A 20775-nucleotide genomic window follows, 5' to 3' on the forward strand; every position below is an offset into this window, starting at 1 on the left:
AGCGCATAGTTTTTCAATAAAAAATTTTCATAGTTCTAAGCATCGTGTAAGAGTAAAATGATTCACGAATATCTATCGTCCGTCTGCCGCAAACAAAGTTTTGTTGCCAAACTATCATCAACGTGGAGGTCGACGAATATCGATAGTCTCTTTTTTTTAAGGGATTTTATATATTTTTTTTACATTCTTTAATTTTTTTTTATGGAGAATTTTTTTCATTTCAGATTTCAATCCGTTGAAATCATTTTGATCCTGCTGTTTCAGAATGTAATTTTGAGAAACAATGTAAGCAACAATACATGTTGCAATTTTGCAAAAATTGTTCATATGCAAAATCCAAAATTTTGCTCAAAACGCTTCAAAAAAATTCAGGCGTATTTCTTGGCTGATTACAAGAACTTTTTATTCTTGATGATTTTTCCGAAAAGCGCATCGTTTATTGTAAAAAAAATTCATGAATGTTTTTACAAAAATTTTGCCATTAAGACGCCATTTTGAAAATACTAAAACGAAAAATCGATCTTTGAACCATTGATTCTCAAAGTTTAGACATTTATTCCACCGGTTAGTGAGATTCCAGGTTAATTATAGACTCGAACAGCTTTGGAAAATGGTTCACAAAAAAAAATAGGCACGAAAAATCAGGTTTTTTTTGGTTTAAACTGCATTTTGGGATAATAAATAAATTTTTTGAGGAATTTCATTGGCACCGTCGGAAAGAGGAGATCTTAAGCAATAAAAATATATGTGTCTCAATTTTTTCTAGTCTCGAAAAGTCTTAGTTATTGGCCGTTGAAAAGCAGTGTACCGGTAGTGGCGTTTTGGCCGTTTAAGGGTTAATTAAAAATTCATCTCCTTCTAAAAAAAGTTGAACTATTTTGTTGAAAATTCGTTTGTTGTTGTTCTTGTTGAATTAAACTGTTTTTTATTTATAATAAAAATACTTTCCAGTTCGGTTCAAATTTCTTTTTTTGTTATGTTTGAAGATTAAATTTTCAACTTTAAATTTAACTATTGCTGTTGAATATTTGATCATTTAGTTAAAAAATTCACCTCTTTGGTTGAAAACTAATTTTTTCAACTGAAAATTTAGATACTTAATTTTGGGTTAAAATTTTTGTTGTGTGAAAAATCTATGTATTTGGTTAAAAATGTATATTTTTGGCAGAAAATTAATATTTTTGGTTGAAAATTCCTCATTTTTGGTTAAAAATTAAACTACTCCAGTTAAAGATTTATGACTTTGTTTGAGAATTTTTTTTTTGGTTGAAAATTAAACGAATTGATTGAACGTTAAACTATTTTCTTAAGAATTAATTTTTTTCGTTCAAAATTAACAACTTTAATTGAAAATTCATCAAGTTTCTTAAAAATTTAATTATTTTGTTGAAAATTTTCAATTTTTTTGTTTCGGTTAAAAATTAGTTTTTTGACTGAAAAATTAATTATTCAATTTTATCTTCTTTTTTAGTTGAAAATCTCTATATATTTGGAAAAAATGTATCATTTTTGGTAGAAAATTATTTTGTTGTTGTTGAAAATTCCTCTTTTTGGTTAAAAATTGAACTACTACAGTTAAAGATTTATGCCTTTAGTTGAAAATGTATCCCTTTGGTTTAAAATTAAATAATTTGATGGAAAGTTATACCATTTTGTTAACAATTAATTTTTTTTGGTTGAAGATTGATAATTTTAATTGAAAATTCATATCTTTTGTCCAAAATTTAAATATTTTATTGAAAATATGTGTTTTTTGTTGTTGAAAATTATTTTTGTTGTGAAAATTTATTTTAACTGAAAATTTAACTTTTCAGTATTCCTTCAATTTTTAATCCATTTAACTTCAAATTTTTAAATTAAGAAAAAGAATAATTATTTCATATTTAGCAATATTTCATTTTTCATTTAAGGCAATTGAATTAAAACCATATATTTAAAAGTAAACAATCTTAAACTGAATTGTTTGACATAAAAAGTCTTAAATCCTTAAAATTTCGAAGAGCTTTAAACTTTCAAGGCTACCATTTTTATTGATCTTCTTTAAAAAATTAAATTTGTGAGTGAAATTTAATTTATTTATTTTTTATTTTTTTATTTATTTTTATTTTTAGTTCAATTTAATTCAAATTTTTTGAATTAAAAAACTTTTAAACTTTAATTTCAAAAGTTAAAAATTCAAGAGCTCCTCTTTGAGTACTTTAATTTATTGTTTATTTTTATTACTTCTAATGGAAAAATCTTTAGCTTTAGATATTTCTAATTTTTAATTTTATCGGCCGTAAAATATGTTTGCGAAAAGGGAAAAATCCGGAAATTTTTTTCTGTGATTAAAACGGCCACCTTGGATAATTACGCATTTTTTCTACAATTTTGGTATTTTTTGGTAGAAGATTCAATTGTTTGGTAAAAAAATTCACCTATCTTGCATAAAATGCAATATTTTTATTTCAAATGTTAGAAATTTGAATAGTTTAGAATTAGATATAATTTCAATACTTTTAAATTGAATATAATATCTTCTCTTCTCACCTAAAAAATAAATTATTCAAAACAATATTCTAAACATGCACTGAATTTTAAATAGATTAAGATGCAATAAAAATTTTAATTATTATTCAAATTCATAGATTTTGGAAACAAATTGAAGAAACGATTAATTACGTTTTTATTATTATTTACTTAATTAATTAATCGACGGTGGTGATATATTTAAAAATACTTTGTAATATAATTTACAAATTTACTTAAGTAAATATTATCCTCGCACTTCAAGCAGATTAAGAAAAAGAAAAACGGGACCAGCATGGCCGAACGCACAGTTCTTCAATATCATTATACCGGATGGCCTGATCACGGAGTTCCTGATCATCCCCTCCCCGTGCTTAATTTCATTCGTAAATCATCAAATGCTAATCCGCCCGATGCAGGGCCCATTATTGTCCACTGCAGGTACTTATTGTCATTAAAAAAAATTTTTTCTTCTTTTCGGGACATCTAAAAAAAAAATTCCCTAATTCTTTTAGCGCTGGTGTTGGTCGAACTGGCACTTACATTGTGATCGACGCGATGCTCAAGCAAGCGAAAAGTAAAGGAGAAATTAACATCTACGGATTTTTGAAACACATCCGTTCTCAGAGAAATTTCCTCGTCCAGACTGAGGAGCAATATATTTTCATTCACGACGCTCTGCAAGAAGCCATCGAGAGCGGAGAAACTAATATAGAAGTTAATTGTTTAATGAAGCATGTGCAAGATATGCTCTGTCCCTCCAACAACAAAACCAATCCATGGAATAATTTGGAAGCACAGTTTAAGGTGAGATTCATTTTTACGCCTTTTTAAGAGTTATTTTTCACCGTTTTCGAAAAAATCGTGTTTAAAATGTCGACCACAAGGCAGATCAGGCAGTTGCGCTTCGGATTCATAGTTGAAAGGTTCCGTGTTCGATTCTCGCTGCCGTAACTTTTTTTTATATGTTTTTTTATTGATTAAAATGTGTATAAATATAATTTCTTTCAATTATCTTTGAGAATTAGGATAATAATAATTTTTTAAATAAATTTTTTACGTTAAACTTAAATTTTTTTTAAAAACTAGATCATCTTTTTCTCAGGGAAATTTATTTTCTGTCAATATTATTTCATTTTCGGAATGTCCGAGTTCTGCGAACATTCAATTTTAATATATGAAAAACAGTTGTTTTTTTATACAAATTATGAATAGAATTTTATAATTCTTTCGGAAAATAAAGTCAAAGTATTAGTTATTCAGTTTGAAAATAAAAAATGTAATATTTTTCGTTCCGTAAGTTTTTCTTGAATAGTTCTGAATTTCACAAACATAGTATTATTTTTACTGTAAGAACGTTTCACGGTATATGTTTTCAAAGGTTTTCTATTTTTTTTTGTAGTGAAAACTAAAAAGAAACACATTTAAAAATTAAAAAACCATCTGTTTTGGCGAAAAATCATATTTTTTTTAATTTAACTGTTTTTTTTTAATTTTATCGGTGGAAGTTTCTCCTCTATGATTAAAAATTTGTCTTTTATTTAATTTTTTATTTTTAATTAAAAAATAATTTTTTTTTTTTAATTTCATGATTTGTTGAAAATTCGTCCTTTTTGGTCGAATTCAACGGCTTCTAATTAAAAATATTTTTTCGATAAAATATCAACATTAAATTTTGTGTTTTTTGTGGAAGATACATCTATTTAGTGTTTAAAATTAATTATTTATAGGAAAATCATTTTTTTTTTTCGTTAAAAATTGATTAACTGCAAATTTATCTTGTCCATTTTCTGTTTAAAATTCGCCCCTTTTAGTTTAAAAATAATCATTTCGATCCAAATTGATTTTTTTAAATTGAAAATTCGTCTCTTTTAGTTAAAAATAAATCTTGATGCTTGAAAATTAATCTTTTCAGTTGAAAAATAATTTTTTTCAGTTGAAAATTTAACTAATTTTTGAAAAATTTATTTTTCTTTTCCTGAAAATAGATCTTTTTAATTGAAAATTCAACTAAGTGTTTGAAAATTTACTTTTTTTGTAGAAAATTATTTTTTCTTGTTTAAAAATTAATTTATTATGGTTAAAAAATTATTTCTTTGGCTAAAAATTTAATTAATTTGTTAAAAATATTTTTTGTTTGTTAAAAGTTTATTTTTTCGATGAAAACTTGAATGTTTCGTTAAAAAATCATCTTTTTGTTTGAAAACTAATCTTTTTGGTTGAAAATTCATTAGTTTTTGTTGAAAATTTAAATATCTCGTTCAAAGCTCCTTTTTCATAATTAAAAATTATTTTTTTAACTGAAAAGTGAACTATTTCAATTTTGATTACAATTTTTTTTTAGTTTGAAAATCATTCCTTTCAATGTTTTGATTGGAATATGAACTATTAAATTTATCGTGAAAAATATGTTTTTCTTTTGGTTCAAAGTTATACTACTTTGTTAAACAGTAATTTTTTTGGTTGAAGATTCATTTTCATGACTTTAGTTGAAAATTCATGTCTATGGCTGAAAATTTAAGTATTCTATTAAAAGCATCGTTTTTTTTCATTTAAAAATTAATTGTTTTGAGAAAAAATTTAACTATTCTATTTTTGGCTCAAAATGTTATCTTTTTCAGTTCGAATATCAAATCTTTTATTGCAAATTAAAGTATATTGTTGAAAATTCAATTTTTTTTATCTGAAAATTTCACTATTCCATTTTTGGTTACAAATTAATTTTTTTAGTTGAAAACCTAACAATTTTGTTGAAAATTCTTTTTTTTTTTTAGTAGAAAATTCGCCTTATTGAGTTATAATGTAATGTATTTTGTTAAATTTTTTTCTAGTAGAAATTTAATGTTCTTGTTTAAATATAAAATTTTCGCAGAAATCGGACAATAGTTTATCTGATAAATATTGTATATTAATTAAAAATAAAATAATGAAATCTTTAAAACAGATATATTTTTAATGTTGAATGTATTTCAAAAAATGATTGTTTAAATTTAAATGAAAAATAACAATAATGGAACAAATATTCTTAATGGAATTTTTGTTTTGTTTGAAAATGCACATAGTATTTATTTAAAATGCTCTTGAAATAAAAATATTGTACTTATATTGTTTTTTTGCATTGAGAAATATTTATTTTCAATGATTTTTAGTTGAAATTCAAACAATAAATTAAAAAAATACATTCAACATCCAAGCTACATTTTTTTAAATTAAAAAAGTGTTTCATTATTTTATTTTTAACAAATAAATAGTATTGATCAAAGAAAAATTTTTTGTATTGTTTAAATTTGATAATTTTCTTGTGTTGTACATTTTTAAATTCGCTAATATAATACATTTTATTATTCAAGGATTATTCAAGTCGAATTTTTTTTATTTCGTCAATTATATTGCCAGGAAATAAAACCGAAAAATGACAGTGAATTTATTTTTTGATCGGGAATTGTACAAGTTATAAAAAAAATTAAACCGTTTTTTAAACAATTAGTTCAATTTTTATACCCTTCAATTTTAGATTTTCATTTTTAAACCTATTTTAATTTTAAGAATTTTAAAATCCATTTTTTAAGTCATTAAGAATTAGAAACAATAATATCGTATATTTTGGATAAAAAAACATTTTTAGTTAGTCAACTGTGAATATAAATTAATTAATAGTCTTCAAAATTGAACTGTATTTTAAGGACAAAAAATTGAATAATAATTGATTTTACAAGACTATTCGGAATCAATTCAAAATTTCGAGATTTTAACGTTAAAAATTAAAAATAAAAAATAAACTGCTGTGAATTTTTAAGTAACTTTAAAATGATATATTTATAATCAGAGGTTTTCATTCAATTTCAAATATTGTTTCAGCCTACAATATCCTATTTTTAAACCCTTAAATTTGAATTTTTTAATTAAAAAAAAAAAATAATAATTACTCAATATTTAGAAATACCTGACAAAATCCGACCATTCTGGCAGATTTCGAACCAGAAATTTAGAAGTATTTAAGATTTTGGAAAGGCTTCAAAAGAATTAAAAATTACATTGTCTTAATATTTCTAGGAAAATTGAAAATGATTTTCTCTTTTGAAAAATTAATTTTATAAGAATATTTAAAAAGAGTTAGAAAGATTTTAAAAAATGGTCAAAAATAAATTTGGACGATTTTAAGGAACTTCGCAGTTCTGAAAAAAATTTCAATGATAATATAAAATTTAAAAAAAATTTTAAAACTAAGGAGGCAAATTCTTTTATTTTTTAGGGGAAAATTTTGTTTTTCTTTATTTCTTGTTTTAAAATTTCAATAGGAAGATTTTATGGTGCTTTTCCAAACTTGAGCGATGGATTCTTGTTTTTATTTTCAGGAATTCTGCACATTAATTTGATTGTTGCACGTTAAATAGGATTTTAAATTTTATTTTAATCTCATTTAAATTTCTTCAATTTTAATTCAAAAGTTTAAAATTAAAGAGTTTCACTTTCAGTGATTTAATTTGCAGCTCAGTTTTTATTACTTCAAATGGGAAAATTTGTAGCTTCAGAATTTGAATTTTTTAATTTCATTGACCTTGAAAAATGTTTTTTGAACCGGTCAAAAAAATGGAATAAAAAAAATTAGAATTGGCTACCTTTTAATTGGGAAAGAAAAATGTTTTTAAAAAATTACAAAATATTTGCATTTTACAATGTAATTTTTACAACAAATTTCTTAATTTGTAGCTTGTGACTTCTTGGAAACCAAAAGACTTTAACTTGGTATCTGCTATGAAGTCCTGTAATCTTCATAAGAATAGGAATATGGAAATTGTACCTATTGAAAATGCTCGCGTGCATCTTACGCCTAAACCAGGTGTCGATGGAAGTGATTACATAAACGGAACGTGGTTTGCTGGTGAGTAAAAACCTTTTTTTTTCTTAAGATCTGCGAAAATCTTGATTAAGAAATTTCTTTTTTTTCTGGATTGAAAAAATATACTTAAAATTTGCTATGAACGTTTTTTTTGTCGAGAATTTCGAATATTTAAAGTTTTTTCATTTTTATTTCTAGAATTTTTTCAATTTTTTTTTTAGTTTTGAAACTTTTAGTAAATATTATTTTAGCTGACAATAATTTCTAATATTGGAAAAAATTTAGGAAGTACTTGTATTATCATTTTTATTATATATTTTTTAAACAAATTAAAAAATTGATCAATTATTATAAAAGCAAAGACTGGTACCTTGTTTTTATATTTTATTTAAAAAATATATTTATTATTTAATAGTTAACATATAAAGAAAATTTAACATTATTTCGCTTGTATTAATACATAATTTATGCGAAATTGACAAAAAAGTTTCAATTATTTTGAAAGATTTCAAGAGAACAAAAAAAAGTATTCGTGAGATTTCTAAAAACTTCAAATAATTTTTTATTTTGAACCATTAATTTTGAGCGAAAATATTCTTAAAGCAAATATTTCCAATTTTGCAAGATTACGAAGTTTCAGATGAAATTCGAGAAATTTCAAAAGTTTGAAAAGATTAAAAAATAATGTTATTGAGAACGTAAATTTTTGAAGATTTGGAAAACAATTGAGAAGCTTTGTAATTGTTTGGAAAGGTTTCAAGAAAATAATCAATTATTTGTTATTTCGGAAAATTAATTTTAAGGGGTGATTTAAAAAGATTTAAAAGTATTTTAAAAATGTCCAAAATTCTCAAAAAAGAATATGTAGGATTTTAAGGCAATATTTTTAATTTTGAAAGATTTGAAAATAATTCTAGGAAACATTTGAAAATTTGAAAAATATATTTGGAATTTATGAAAAAAATTCAAAAATAATTTGAAATTTGAAAAGATTTCAAACAATTTTAAAAAAATGTAGATTTCTTAAGATTTGGAAATAATGTTTTTAATATTTTCTAAGGATTTTGAAAGGTTTTAATAGTAAAAAAAAAATTCCCTAGATTCCTGGAAAATTTTCAAATGATTTTTTAGATTAAAAAATTAATTTCAACAAATTTCTAAAATTTTCAAAATATAATCTGGAAGTAAATAAAACAAAATAAAATAATTAAATTAAGGAAATCTTTTTAACCCTGAAAGATTTCCAAAAATGTATCAAATATTTTCTAATGTCTTCCAAACTTATGACTCTTTTCCTAACATTTTGTAAAATTCCATTAAATAATTTATTTCTAATTTTCTGAATACTTTTTCGACATATTTGAAAGCTTCAAAAAGATAAAAAAATGTTTTTTAAAGAATCTTGGGAAAATTATATTTATATAACCTTACAAAAATAAACTTAAAACATCAATATTTAATCGAAATCTTTATTTTTGGTTTAAAATTATTTTCCCTTAAACTGAAAAATATTTTTGATTTAAAATCAAGATATTTTTGTTTGAAATATTAACTGTTACATTTTTCGTTGAGAATTCAATTTTTTGGTTAAGAAATTGAACATTCGGTTGAAAATTAACTTTTTTGTTAAATTTTGTATTTGAAATATCTGAAATCTTGAAAAATCTTTTTTAAATTTCTCAACCATTTTCGGAAAATTATATTTATATAAACTCAAAAACAAATAAACTAAAAACTGGTTATTCGAAATTGTTATTTTGTAATCACAGTTTTTTTTTTCTTTGAATAGAAAAACGTTGCCACAGTTTTTTTAACAATAATTTATTGATTCAATAACTTAAATTAAATTAATTGAATTATTTATTATGATTAAATTGTTTGGTAAGTAATTTTTTTTAATGTGCAAGATGGGACAGTTAAAATGGTAGAAATGAAAATACAAAAATAGAATTTTTCGCATGAAATTTTCTGTGTAGTGAACTCTAAATATTTTTTTTATATTCTGGAAAAATAAGGTATAATTTTTTGAGTAAAAGAAAGAAATTTCTGATTTAAGGATTTTGAAAATCTTAAAAGAAAAAGATTTTATGTGACTCTTCAATAACTAGCTACGAATATTGAATTTCTTATGGACTAAAGACAATTTTCTGGCAGGTTTCCATCGAAATCGGGAATTTATCATCACCCAACATCCCTTAGAACACACGATAATGGAATTTTGGCAAATGATGTGGGACCACAATGCGCAGACTATAGTTATGTTGACGCAGTGCGACGAGGTACGACTTTCATTTTTTTTTCAATACAAAAATTCCTGTTCCAAAAATTCCCTTTTCTCGTTTTTTGTCGGTTAAAATTCTTTATTTTGTAATTAAAAATTCAACTATTTGCTTAAAAATTAATTAGTTGGGTCGAAAAATAAATTTTTTCTACTTAAAGTTCAACTATTCGATTTTTGGTTAGAAGGTGATTGTTTTTATTTGATAATTCAACTTCTTGCTTGGAAATTTAAATTATTTGTTAAAAATTCTTTTTTCTTTTCTTTCCTTTTTTTTGTTTAAAATTGATCGCTTTGTTAAGAAATGTGACTATTTTATTAAAAATTAGTTTCTTGGCTGAAAATTAATTCCTCGAAGTGGAAATTGAATCCATTTTTAGTTCAAAGTGTATCTTTTTTTATTTGAAAATTTAACTTTTTTGGGTAATAATTTATCTTTTTTAGTTAAAAATTCTACTAGGTTAAGAATTCGTTCTTAGAGTTGAAAATTGTTTTTTTAAACTACTTTGTTGAAAATTGGATTTCTTTAAAAATAATTTTTTTGAAGATAAAATTAATCTCTTTGTTTAAAAATGTAACTATTTTATTAAACAATTTCTTCTGCTAAAAATTAATTTCTGAAACTGGAAATTGATCTATTCGTTTTCTGATTGAAAGTTTATCTTTTTATTTCATAATTCAACTACTTGTTTAAAAGTTGGACTCTTTTGTTAAGAATTTAGTTTTTAGCTAAAAATTCATCTTTTTCAAAATTTAAAAAATTTTATAAAAAATTATTCTTTTTTTCGCTGAAAATTAATTTCTGGAACTGAAAATTGAACTTTTTCGTTTTCGGTTCAAAATGTATCTTTTTTTTATTTGAATATACAACTGTTTTTGGACAAAAGTTGCTTCTTTTTAATAAAAAAAATATACTATTATATTTTTTGCTATATAATTTATCTCTTTTAGTTAAAAAATCTATTATTTGGTTAAAAATGCGTTTTTTGCGTTAATAGTTAATTTTTTTTAACTGAAAACTGAACTATTTCATTTATGGTTGGAAATTGATCATTTTTATTTGATAATTCAACAACTCAGTTCAAAGATTTCTTTGTTAAAAATTTTTTTTAAAGAAAAAATTAATCTCTTTAACAATTTAACTATTTTATTAAAAATAAGTTTTTTCTTTTGCTTACAATTATTTACTGAAATTGAAAATTGAACACTTCCCTTTTTGCTTCAGAATTTATCTTTTTCATTTGAAAAATCAACTACTTGTTTGAAAGTTGGACTCTCTTGTTAAAAATTCATTTTTAGGTAAAAATTCATCTGTTTAAAAAATTTAACTATTTTATTGAAAATTATTCTTTTTTTTGGCCGAAATCTACTTGGCTAAAATTTGAACTACTTTCTTAACAATTTATTTTATCGATTCTTTTTTCTTTGTCAAAGATTGAAATATTTTTACTTTTTTTTATAAATAATTTTTTCAACCGAAAATTTAACTATTTCTGTTTGTAGCTAATTAATCATCTTAGTTGAAACTATAATTAGAACATTCAATTTTTTTAATTGAAAGTTAGAATTTAAAATTTAAGCGATCCATATTGGTTGAAAATTTATCTCTTTTATTTGAATATTTAATTATTTGGTTTGAAATCGATATTTTATTGAACACAAATTTTATTTTCTGATTAAAATGCTATTTTGCTCAAAATTTATATACTGGGTTTAAAAATTAACTTCTTTTGTTGTTGAAAGTTCAGATTCTCTGGGTTGAAAATTACAATGTTGTATAACAATATTTTTTGGATAAAAGTGTAATTTTTTTGGTTGAAAATTCATATGAATTTTTTTTATAAATTAGTTATTTTTGGTAGATAATTAATCTTTTTGGTTTGCAAATTTGTATTTCTATATTCAAAATTCAACTTTATTGTTAAAATTTCATCTTTCTCATTAAAAAATGAATTTTTTCGTTGAAAATTTATCTCTTTTGGTGAAAAAATAATCTTGTTTGGTTGAAAATTCAAATATTTTGTTCAAAGTGCACTACATTTTGCCTGAGTTAATTTTGAATTCAATATGGTTCACATTATTTAATTTGAAAGAATTTATTCCCCTATTTTCTTGAAAAATTCAGAATTAGATTTTTAACACAAAATTTGACTATTATATTTGTGCTTTCAAATGGATCTTTTTTTGGAGAAAAACTCAACTATTTAGTTAAAAATTGGTATTCTTAAATTATAAATTAAATTGTTTGTTTGAAAATTTATTTTCTATGTGAAAAATTCGCATTTTTTGTAATTCATTAGTTTGTTTAAAATTTAATTGCTTTAACTAAAAATTTCAATGTAAATTTTTGGTTGAAAATTAATCTTTTCTTGTTCAAAATTCAACAATTTGAATGAAATTTTTGTTTTTTAATTGAAAATTCAACCATTTCGATGAAAATCCACATATTTTGTTAATAATCGATTTTTTTGGTAAAAAATTATCTTTTTGTTTGCAAATTAAACTTCATGTTTGCCGAAAATTTACCTACTTTGTAAAAAATTTGTTTCTTGATTGAAACTTATTTTGTTTTTTAAACTGAAAATGTAACTATTATTTCAGTTATATATTCCATAATTTTATATAAAAGTTCATTTCTTTGGTTAAAGATTCATTTTTTGATTGAAAATTTATTTATCCAATTTTTGGTTAAAAAATTATCTTTTTTATTTACAAATTTTTTTTTGTAGAAAATAATCTTCTTGGTTGAAATTATTTGTTTGAAAATTTTTTTTATTAAACTATTTTGTAAGAAATTAGTCATTTTGGTCAGAAAATTCATCTCTTTTAATAAAAATGTAACCTTTTTTTTTAATAAAAAATTCAACAGTTTGGTTGAAAATGCTTGTATTTTGTTGAAATTTCTACTTTTTTGATAGGAAATTAATATTTTTTGTTAGATAATTAATCTTTTTGGTTAGAAATTCATTTATCTGTTAGAAAATTTCTTCTGTTTTGCAAATTCAACTATTTTATAAGAAAATAGTCCTTTTGATCACAAAATTTATCTTTTAATACAAATTTAACCTTTTTTTTATAAAAAATGCAACTCTTTTGATGAAAATTTTTGTATTTTGTTGAATATTCCATAATTTTTTATAAAGTTCATCTCTTTGGTTAAACATTCATTTTTTTACAAAAAATTTAATTACTCAATTTTGGATTGAAAAATTATATTTTTTATTGGAAAATTCATCTTCTTTGGTAGAAAGTAATCTAATTGATTGATATTCAGCTCGCTAAATAAAAAATTTATTTATTATAATAAAAAATTTATCATTTTAGTTGAAACTTCATATTTCTGGTTTTAAATTCAACTATTTTTCGAAAGTTAGTTTCTTTTTTCTCCTTGAAAGTTTTTTTTTAGGAAAATGATTTATTTAACTGAAAATTTAACTTATTCCAATTTAATATTCAACAATTTTATATAAAATTCCACTCTTTGGTTAAGCATGAATTTTTTGACTAAAAATTTATTTATTCAATTTTTGGTTGAAAATAATCCCTTTTAATTTAATTTGAAATTTAATTATTTATGTTTGGTTGACAATTGATATTTTTGATTGAAAATTCATTTATTTGTTTAAAAATGTATTAATTTTTTTAGAAATTACACTGTTTTGTAAACAATTTGTTTGGCATTATGCATAAAAAATTGGACAGAAAATTAAACTGTTTGGTTAAAAATGAACTTTTTTTCTTAAAAATTCATATCTTCGGGTTGAAAATTCATTTTTTTAAATGTAAAAATGTAATCTTTTGTGTAAAAAATGGTATAATTTTATAGAAAATTAACTTTTTTGTTAAAATTTCAGATCATTGTGTTGAAAATTCTACTATTTTGTAAGAAATTAGACCTTTTGGTCAGAAAATTCATCTCTTTAAAAAAAATGTAATTATTTAAAAATTAAAAATGTAACTGTTGGGTTGAAAATTCTTGTATTTTGTTGGAATTTTTTTCTCTTTTGATAGAAAATTCATATTTTTTGTTAGATAATTGATCTTTCTGGTTAAAAATTCATTTATTTTGTTGAAAATTAACATGTATTTTTAAATTCAACTATTTTGTAAGAAATTGGTTCTTTTGGTCAGAAAATTCATCTCTTTTAATAAAAATTAAACATTTTTTAAAATTAAAAATGCAACTGTTTATTTGAAAATTCTTTTATTTTGTTGACATTTTTTCTCATATGATATAAATTTCATATTTTTTGTTAGATAATTGATCTTTTTGGTTAAAAATTCATTCATTTGATTAAAAATTAATTTTTTTTAAGTTCTACTATTTTGTAAGAAATTAGTACTTTTGGTCAGAAAATTCATATTGTAATAAAAATGTAACCTTTTTTTTATAAAAAATGCAACAGTTTGTTGGAAAATTTTCTTGTCATTTTCAAAATTTCTTCTTTTTTAATAGAAAAATCATATTTTTTGTTAGATAATTAATCTTTTTCGTAGAAAAATCTGTTTGGTTAGAAATTAATTTATTTGGTTGAAATTTTTTGTTTAATTCAACTATTTTGTAAGAATTATTCCTTTTGGTGAAAAAATTCATCTCTTTTAATAAAAATGTAACCTTTTTTTATGAAAAATGCAACAGTTTGGTTGAAAATTCTTGTATTTTTTTTTTTTTGGGAAAGTAGTTTTTCTAAGTGAAAATGTAACTTATTCCAATTGAATATTCCATAGTCTTAGTTGAAAATTCATCTGTTTCGTTGAACATAACATTTTAAAAATTTAAAATTTAATTATTCATGTTTAATTGACATTGAACTTTTTTAGTGAAAATTACTTTTTGTTGAAAATTCCACTATTGCACTAAAAAATGTATTGTTTGCTTAAAATTCCTTTATTTGGTAAAAATGTGTAATATTTTGAGTAAAAAAATGGTATAATTTGATAGAAAACTAACTTTTTTGTTAAAATTTCATATCTTCGTGTTGAAAATTCAACTATTTTGTAAGAAATTAGACATTTTGGTCAGAAAATTCATCTCCGTTTATAAAAATGTAATCTTTGTTTTTTAATAAAAAATGCAATTGTTTGGATAAAATTTTTGCTATTCTGTTCAAATTTCTTTTTTTTTGATAGATAATTAATATTTTTCATAGAAAAATCTATTTGGATGGAAATTCCTTTCTTTGTTTGAAATTTGATTAAATCAACTATTTTGTAAAAAATTAGTCATTTTGGTCAGAAAATTCATCTCTTTTACAAAAAATATAATTTTTAAAAAATTAAAACTGTTTGGTTGAAAATTCTTGTATTTTGTTGGAATTTTTTTCTCATTAGATAGAAAATTCATATTTTTTGTTAGATAATTGATCTTTTTGGTTAAAAATTGATCTTGTAGGTTAAAATATGATTAATTTGGTCGAAAATTCATTTTTTTTCAATTCAACTATTTTGTAAGAAATTAGTTCTTTTGGTCCGAAAATTCATATTTTTTGTTAAATAATTAATCTTTTTGGTAGAAAAATCTATGTGGTTATAAATTCATTTATTGATTTTTTTAAATTCAACTGGTTTGTAAGAAATTTGTCCTTTTGGCCAGAAAATTCATCTCTTTTAATAAAAATGCAATTTTTTTATAATTAATGCAACTGTTCGGTTGAAAATTGTTTTATTTTGTTTTTTGTTGAGAAAGTAGTTTTTTAAAGTGAAAATGTAACTTATTAAAATTAAATATTCCATAGTTTTAGTTGAAAATTCATCTGTTTCGTGAAACATTAAATTTTTTAAATTTAAAATTTAATTATTCATATTTAATTAACATGGATCTTTTTTAATGAAAATTAATTTGTTTTGTGTTAAAAATTCAACTATTTCACTTGAAAATTTATTGTTTTATTTGAAAACTCGTTTAAAATTCAACTATTTCAGTTGAAGATTTATAATTTTAGTTGAAAATTCATCACTTCGTTTGAAAATTGAACAATCATTTTAAAAATCCGTTTTTTGTTGTTGTTGAAAATTATTATTTCAAATAAAGTGTTAACTATTCCTTTTTTTCAAAAAATAATAGTTTCTAGTCGAAAATCTAAGTATTCGTATCAAAATTAATTAATCTTTTTGGTAGAAAAATCCATGTGGTTATAAATTCATTTATTGATTTTTTTTTAATTCAACTGGTTTGTAAGAAATTTGTCCTTTTGGCCAGAAAATTCATCTCTTTTAATAAAAATGCAATTTTTTGATAATTAATGCAACTGTTCGGTTGAAAATTGTTTTATTTTGTTTTTTGTTGAGAAAGTAGTTTTTTAAGTGAAAATGTAACCTATTAAAATTAAATATTCCATAGTTTTAGTTGAAAATTCATCTGTTTCGCGGAGCATTAAAATTTTAAAATTAAAAATTTAATTATTCATGTTTGATTGACATGAATCTTTTTTAATGAAAATTAATTTGTTTTGTGTTGAAAATTCAACTATTTCACTTGAAAATTGATTGTTTTAATTGAAAACGCGTTTAAAATTCAACTATTTCAGTTGAAGATTTATAATTTTAGTTGAAAATTCATCACTTCGGTTCAAAATTGAACAATTATATTAAAAATCCATTTTTGTTTTTTTTGAAAATTATTTTTTCAACTAAAGTTTTAACTATACCTTTTTTGTCAAAAAATAATAGTTTCTAGTCGAAAATCTAAGTATTCGTATCAAAATTAATTAATTTTATATCATTGTGGTAGAAAAATCTATTTGGTTAGAAATTCATTTATTTCTTTCAATTTTTTTTAATTCAACTATTTTGTAAGAAATTATTCATTTTGGTCAGAAAATTCATCTCCGTTTATAAAAATGTAATCTTTGTTTTTTAATAAAAAATGCAATTGTTTGGATAAAATTTTTGCTATTCTGTTGAAATTTCTTCTTTTTTGATAGATAATTAATATTTTTCATAGAAAAATCTATTTGTATGGAAATTCCTTTCTTTGTTCGAAATTTGATTAAATCAACTATTTTGTAAGAAATTAGTTCGTTTGGTCAGAAAATTCATATTTTTTGCTAGATAATTAATCTTTTTGGTAGAAAAACCTATGTGGTTAGAAATTCATTTATTTGTTTTTTTTTAAATTTAACTGGTCGGTAAGAAATTAGTCCTTTTGGCTAGAAAATTCATCTCTTTTAATAAAAATGCATTTTTTTTATTAATAATTCAACTGTTCGGTTGAAAATTGTTTTATTTTATTTATTTATATATATTTTTTTAGAAAGTAGTTTTTTAAAGTGAAAATGTAACTTATTCCAATTGAATATTCAATAGTTTTAGTTGAAAATTCATCTGTTTTGTGGAACATTACAATTTTTTAATTTAAAACTTAGTTATTCATGTTTAATTGACATGGATCTTTTTTATTGAAAATTATTTTTTGTTGAAAATTTGACTATTGCACTACACGTTTAAAATGCAACTATTTCAGTTGAAGATTTATAATGTTAGTTGACAATTCATCACTTCGGTTGAAAATTGAATAATCATTTTAAAAATCAGTTTTTTGTTGTTGAAAATTATTTTTTCAAATAAAGTGTTAACTATTCCTTTTTGTCAAAAAATAATAGTTTCTAGTCGAAAATCTAAGTATTCGTATCAAAATTAATTAATTTTATTTCTTTTTGGCAGAAAAATCTGTTTGGTTAGAAATTTATTTATTTGTTTGAATTTCTTTTTAATTCAACTATTTTATAAGAAATTAGTCATTTTGGTCAGAACATTCATCTCTGTTAAAAAAATGTAATTTAAAAAAAATTAAAAATGCTACTGTTTGGTTAAAAATTCTTGTATTTTGTTGGAATTTTTATCTTTTGATAGAAAATTCATATTTTTTGATCGATAATTGATCTTTTTGGTTAAAAATTCATTCTTTTGGTCGAATTTATTTTTTTTTCAATTCACATATTTTGTGAGAAATTAGTTCTTTTGGACAGACAATTCATTACTTTTAATAAAAATTTAACCTTTTTTATAAAAACAATAGAACTGTTTGGATAAAAAATTTTGTATTTTGTTGAAATTTCTTCTTTTTTGATGGAAAATTCATATTCTTGTTAGATAATTAATCTTTTTGGTAGAAAAATCTATGTGGTTATAAATTAATTTATTTTATTTATTTTTTTTTTAATTCAACTGGTTTGTAAGAAATTAGTCCTTTTGGCCAGAAAATTCATGTGTTTTGATAAAAATGCAGTTTTTTTTATCAATAATGCAACTGTTCGGTTGAAAATTGTTTTATTTTGTTTTTTGTTGAGAAAGTAGTTTTTTAAAGTGATAATGTAACCTATTAAAATTAAATATTCCATAGTTTTAGTTGAAAATTCATCTGTTTCGCGGAGCATTAAAATTTTAAAATTAAAAATTTAATTATTCATGTTTGATTGACATGAATCTTTTTTAATGAAAATTAATTTGTTTTGTGTTGAAAATTCAACTATTTCACTTGAAAATTTATTGTTTTATTTAAAAACTGGTTTAAAATTCAACTACTTCAGTTGAAGGTTTATAATTTTAGTTGAAAATTCATCACTTCGGTTGAAAATTGAACAATTATCTTAAAAATCCATTTTTGTTGTTGTTGTTGTTGTTGTTGAAAATTAACTTTTTCAACTAAAATTTTAACTATTTCTTTTTTTGTCAAAAAATAATATTTTCTGGTATAAAATCTAAGTATTTGTATCGAAATAAATTAATTTTACATTTAAAAATTTGATCGAGTAAAACCGGGAAATTTCGAATTTATAAAAAAATGAATTTTCAGGAATACCCCGAATTCTGGCCTATCGAGGGAAAAGATCTCGAATCTGAGACCTTTAGAGTGAGATTATGTGGCATTAAGGAAACAGTGAGTGGAGTAGTTTTGCGAGAAGTTGCTGTACGCTCCTTGCAAGACGATTACGAGCTTAGTGCGAAAATCGTTCAAGGACCTTTGAATCAAGGAGGTCCTTGGCCTCATCACAACAATCCGAAAGCGTTCGTCAACGTCATTCAAGATTTTCACAGAGACTATCAAAATGGACCCATCGTCGTCATGGATAGGTAATTTTCATTTTTCTACTTAATTTTCACTCGAAGATGTTTTCATATCTTAAAAAAAATTGATTTTTTTTCAGGTACGGTGGCATCGAAGCTGGGCTCTTTGTTTTACTTACGACGCTCACTAAACAAATGGAGTTTGAGGAGAGCGCCGATGTTTACATGTTTTCAAAGCTTTTGTATATGAAGAGGCCTGGTATTTTCAGGTCTAAGGTAAGATTTAATATTTACAATTATTATTAATATTCACTATTTCAGGGCTCGGAATTTTAAATTTAAAAAAAATGAGGACTTTAAAATTCCGCTTAAAAACATTTTTCTATATTTTTTAGTTGGTTAGTTAAAATAAATATTTAAAAATGTAATGAAAAATATTTTAAATTTTTTTAAAAACTTTTTTGGTAAGCTTCGGATTATATATTTTCGAATTAAAAAAAAATCTTTCTAAATTTTAGCCTTTTTCTCGCTATTTTTGGTTTAAGATTTTAAATTCGAAAATATCAGAAATTGCATATTTTGTAATTTAATTATTCAAAAGTGAACAAATAAAAAATTAAAATAGCTTTGAATAGAACATTTTTTAAATAAATAAGATTCAAATTTAACAATATTTAAATATGAAGGGTCTTAGTAATAAACAATTTTAATTGAATGAATTCACTTTTATTATTATTAAGAAAATTTAATTTCAAAGTTTTCTGTTTCGAAAAAAGTTCAAAATTTGGTGCTGAGTTCTGCTAAAAATTTCATTTAATAAATCAAAATTTGCTTTTTTTATACAAATGATCAATAAAAGTTTATAGTTCATTTTTAAAATAAAGTCAACGAGGAAGTCACTCAGTTTGAAGAGAAAAAATTTAATATTTTAATTCCTGGTTACTTTTTCTTTTTTTTGTATCAAATTATAAAATTCTCAACTAATAAAGATCAATTTTCTACCAAAAATGATATCGTTTAATTTTCAGGTAAAAGGGCTAAAAATTAATTCCTCGAAGTGGAAATTGAAATATTCCATTTTCAGTTCAAAATGTATCTTTTATTATTTGAAAATTTAACTTCTTTTAGTTCATAATTGATCTTTTTTAGCTAATGATTCTACTATTTGGATAAGAGTTCATTCTCTGGGTTGCAAATTAATTTTTTTGAACTACTTAGTTGAAAATTGGATTTCTTTAAAAAAAAAATTATTTTGTTTACAGATAAAATTGATCTCTTTGTTTAAAAATGTAAATATTTCATTAAACAATATTTTTTTTTGCTGAAAATTAATTTCTGAAATTGAAAATTGATCTATTCCATTTTGGTTCAAAATTTATCATTTTTATTTGAAAATCCAACTGTTTTTGGTTGAAAGTTCATAATTGTTAATTGCAAAGTACTACTATTATATTTTTGGTACATAACACAGGCCGACAAAATTTGACAAAGGTCCGGAACCAGAGACCAGACCTAGTATACCCGAAGGTTTTTGCTGCGCTGAATCCGAAGCCGACCTCAGAAAAATTCCATCACCCTCAGTTTTCGAGATATTGTAACCTAAAAGTGCAAAAAACACCGTTTTTTGCTATATTTGAGGTTACATAGCATCTTGAATAAATTTTTTTTTCAAAAACGGGCGAAAGCATCGCAAAGGAGCACCCTTGCCCTCTGAAATACATTTTTCAGATTCAAGATAGCTTTTTTTTTCACCGATATATCATTGATTGAAGTTAAGTATTTTCGCAGTTTCGTAACAACGTTAAAACACCCTATATAGCATATGTGAGGCTATAAGCCCAATTTATAAGTGATCGTATTCGAACGAAAAAATCTATATATAGGTTTTTGAGGTTGCTCATTAAGAATATGAAGTCAGATTTTGAAAATTCAATATGGCTGCCATTTTGGATCCGCCATTTTGAATTCGTCATATTTGATATTGGATTTGTAATCAGCGACCTCCAAAACCCCCTAGTATACATTATCATACCGGGTATAAATTATATACCGGGTATACCGGGTATACCGGGTATACATTATCATTACCGGGCTTGGGGGTGAAATTTTTCATATTTGAATCCGCCATATCTCGGCTATGAAA

General features: G+C 22.6%; 1 protein-coding gene across 5 annotated transcripts in view; it reads left to right on the top strand.

Annotated features, from left to right (window-relative positions):
• LOC117171743 (tyrosine-protein phosphatase 99A) overlaps nucleotides 1-20775 on the top strand; it is a 117093-nt gene that overhangs the window by 90558 nt on the left and 5760 nt on the right. For 3 of the 5 annotated variants that reach the window (XM_033359332.1, XM_033359334.1, XM_033359336.1), the window contains exons 8-13: nucleotides 2774-2949; nucleotides 3024-3315; nucleotides 7219-7390; nucleotides 9503-9627; nucleotides 18421-18698; nucleotides 18773-18908. In XM_033359332.1, coding sequence (XP_033215223.1) covers nucleotides 2774-2949; nucleotides 3024-3315; nucleotides 7219-7390; nucleotides 9503-9627; nucleotides 18421-18698; nucleotides 18773-18908 — 1179 coding nt within the window. The remainder of the gene's footprint in view (nucleotides 1-2773; nucleotides 2950-3023; nucleotides 3316-7218; nucleotides 7391-9502; nucleotides 9628-18420; nucleotides 18699-18772; nucleotides 18909-20775) is intronic. The other 2 variants (XM_033359333.1, XM_033359335.1) reach the window with 1 other exon arrangement.

The sequence above is a fragment of the Belonocnema kinseyi genome, chromosome 4 (genome assembly GCF_010883055.1).
Source record: "Belonocnema kinseyi isolate 2016_QV_RU_SX_M_011 chromosome 4, B_treatae_v1, whole genome shotgun sequence".
Classification (NCBI taxonomy): Eukaryota; Metazoa; Arthropoda; class Insecta; order Hymenoptera; family Cynipidae; genus Belonocnema; species Belonocnema kinseyi.